General features: G+C 53.6%; 1 protein-coding gene across 1 annotated transcript; it reads left to right on the forward strand.

Annotated features, from left to right (window-relative positions):
- Positions 1–724: 724 nt before the first annotated feature.
- On the forward strand, positions 725–1,411 carry LOC138354821 (proteoglycan 4-like). Its single transcript, XM_069309323.1, has one exon. It carries the CDS (start codon positions 725–727, stop codon positions 1,409–1,411), a length of 687 nt encoding a protein of 228 aa, XP_069165424.1.
- Positions 1,412–3,652: the final 2,241 nt, after the last annotated feature.

The following is a 3,652-nucleotide window of genomic DNA, read 5'->3' on the forward strand; positions in this document are numbered from 1 at the left end:
CTCGTTATTGTCACTTGAGAGGGTTGGCGTGGTGGTTCTTAACCTCGTTATTGTGACTTGAGAAGGTTGGCTTGGTGGTTCTCAGCCTCGTTATTGAGACTTGAGAAGGTCGGCTTGGTGGTCCTCAGCCTCGTTATTGAGACTTCTGAGGGTTGGCCTGGTGGTTCTTAACCTCGCTATTGTGATTTATGCTCTGCACAGTCTCTGTTCGACTCATGGATGACGGAATCCCAGAGCATCAGTGCTGAGAACATTCCCCCTCACACACACTGCACACAAGTGTAGCCTTCTGCATCTTGGCACAATTTTTGCATTTTGCAGGATACCATTCCCTTAGGAAGTCCTGGCTGCCTCGGATAGTGTCATCCTCTGTAGATCCTCAGATCAAGCTCCAGGCTTAGTACCATCATCTCTCTCCATATATGATCTCTCACATGATGCTCTAGAACTGCCTTTAATTGTTGTTGGAGTCAACCGTAAAAAGCTTTGGCCCTTATGTCAATGTTGTGGTGAGTGATAAATCTTTGTATGCCAGACAATGGTGTCCTGGTTCAGGTGCCGAGGACTGCTTCAGTAATATATCTGGACCAGTTATCGCACCCAGTCAATATCTGAAATATTGACCATGTTAGAGCCTTGACTGGCCTAACTCCAGCTGCCACTCTGAGGACTGCCAGGTAATGGAAGCTGAGATCAGCTCTTGACGCCAACCACAGCTTATTTGATGGTTCACCCTGTGGCACAGTCACTGCCAACACCTGTGGCACAGTCACGGCCAACACCTGTGGCACAGTCACGGCCAACACCTGTGGCACAGTCACGGTCAACACCTGTGGCACAGTCACGGCCAACGCCTGTGGCACAGTCACGGCCAACGCCTGTGTCACAGTCACGGCCAACACCTGTGTCACAGTCACGGCCAACACCTGTGTCACAGTCACGGCCAACACCTGTGTCACAGTCACGGCCAACACCTGTGTCACAGTCACGGCCAACACCTGTGGCACAGTCACGGCCAACGCCTGTGTCACAGTCACGGCCAACACCTGTGGCACAGTCACAGCCAACACCTGTGGCACAGTCACAGCCAACACCTGTGTCACAGTCACGGCCAACACCTGTGTCACAGTCACGGCCAACACCTGTGTCACAGTCACGGCCAACACCTGTGTCACAGTCACGGCCAACACCTGTGTCACAGTCACGGCCAACACCTGTGTCACAGTCACAGCCAACACCTGTGGCACCGTCACGGCCAACACCTGTGGCACAGTCACGGCCAACACCTGTGGCACAGTCACGGCCAACACCTGTGGCACAGTCACGGCCAACACCTGTGGCACAGTCACGGCCAACACCTGTGGCACAGTCACGGTCAACACCTGTGGCACAGTCACGGCCAACACCATAACATCTGAGTCAGCCGGCCGGATGACGATCTTTCAGAGGCCATGTTGGGCATTATAAGCATGTGGCTGGCAGGTACCTCATGGCTGGCAGGTACCTCATGGCTGGCAGGTACCTCATGGCTGGCAGGTACCTCGTGGCTGGCAGGTACCTCGTGGCTGGCAGGTACCTCGTGGCTGGCAGGTACCTCGTGGCTGGCAGGTACCTCGTGGCTGGCAGGTACCTCGTGGCTGGCAGGTACCTCGTGGCTGGCAGGTACCTCGTGGCTGGCAGGTACCTCACGGCTGGCAGGTACCTCACGGCTGGCAGGTACCTCACGGCTGGCAGGTACCTCACGGCTGGCAGGTACCTCACGGCTGACAGGTACCTCATGGCTGGCAGGTACCTCACGGCTGGCAGGTACCTCACGGCTGGCAGGTACCTCACGGCTGGCAGGTACCTCACGGCTGGCAGGTACCTTACGGCTGGCAGGTACCTCACGGCTGGCAGGTACCTCATGGCTGGCAGGTACCTCACGGCTGGCAGGTACCTCACGGCTGGCAGGTACCTCATGGCTGGCAGGTACCTCATGGCTGGCAGGTACCTCATGGCTGGCAGGTACCTCATGGCTGGCAGGTACCTCATGGCTGGCAGGTACCTCATGGCTGGCAGGTACCTCATGGCTGGCAGGTACTTCACGGCTGGCAGGTACCTCACGGCTGGCAGGTACCTCATGGCTGGCAGGTACCTCATGGCTGGCAGGTACCTCATGGCTGGCAGGTACCTCATGGCTGGCAGGTACCTCATGGCTGGCAGGTACCTCATGGCTGGCAGGTACCTCATGGCTGGCAGGTACCTCATGGCTGGCAGGTACCTCATGGCTGGCAGGTACCTCATGGCTGGCAGGTACCTCACGGCTGGCAGGTACCTCACGGCTGGCAGGTACCTCATGGCTGGCAGGTACCTCATGGCTGGCAGGTACCTCACGGCTGGCAGGTACCTCATGGCTGGCAGGTACCTCACGGCTGGCAGGTACCTCATGGCTGGCAGGTACCTCATGGCTGGCAGGTACCTCACGGCTGGCAGGTACCTCATGGCTGGCAGGTACCTCATGGCTGGCAGGTACCTCACGGCTGGCAGGTACCTCATGGCTGGCAGGTACCTCACGGCTGGCAGGTACCTCACGGCTGGCAGGTACCTCATGGCTGGCAGGTACCTCATGGCTGGCATGTACCTCATGGCTGGCAGGTACCTCATTGCTGGCAGGTACCTCACGGCTGGCAGGTACCTCATGGCTGGCAGGTACCTCATGGCTGGCAGGTACCTCACGGCTGGCAGGTACCTCACGGCTGGCAGGTACCTCACGGCTGGCAGGTACCTCACGGCTGGCAGGTACCTCATGGCTGGCAGGTACCTCACAACTGGCAGCTATCTCATGGCTGCATGGAATTTGATACAAGGTCATATAGTGGCAATTTGTTGAGGTCTTCTCTATTAGTGATGGTAAACTGCTGGTCTCTCTCGCTGCTCAGGTAGAGGCAGCTCCTACATTTTGCAATTCATGTCATAAAAGATTGCTACTTTCCAAGACCCTCATATTACTTGTATTAGTGTATTCCAAGACCCTCATATTACTTGTATTAGTGTATTCCAAGACCCTCATATTACTTGTATTAGTGTATTCCAAGACCCTCATATTACTTGTATTAGTGTATTCCAAGACCCTCATATTACTTGTATTAGTGTATTCCAAGACCCTCATATTACTTGTATTAGTGTATTCCAAGACCCTCATATTACTTGTATTAGTGTATTCCAAGACCCTCATATTACTTGTATTAGTGTATTCCAAGACCCTCATATTACTTGTATTAGTGTATTCCAAGACCCTCATATTACTTGTATTAGTGTATTCCAAGACCCTCATATTACTTGTATTAGTGTATTCCAAGACCCTCATATTACTTGTATTAGTGTATTCCAAGACCCTCATATTACTTGTATTAGTGTATTCCAAGACCCTCATATTACTTATAATAGTGCATTCGTCGATCATTAAAGTTGGTGCTTTTTTTTTTTGGGGGGGGGGGATCTAGACCTACAGTTATTCAAAGTGAAACAATGACAACAGAACTAGATCTACAGTGGTCATTTCTGATTGGCTCCTGCATGTTCCCACCAGAAAGTTGCGACGCGCCAGGAATCAGAGCAGGACCGGGACGCCTGTTATAGTTCTCAATATGACAGCTGTGTACAGGTTGTGCTA

The sequence above is a fragment of the Procambarus clarkii genome, chromosome 6 (assembly GCF_040958095.1).
Source record: "Procambarus clarkii isolate CNS0578487 chromosome 6, FALCON_Pclarkii_2.0, whole genome shotgun sequence".
Classification (NCBI taxonomy): Eukaryota; Metazoa; Arthropoda; class Malacostraca; order Decapoda; family Cambaridae; genus Procambarus; species Procambarus clarkii.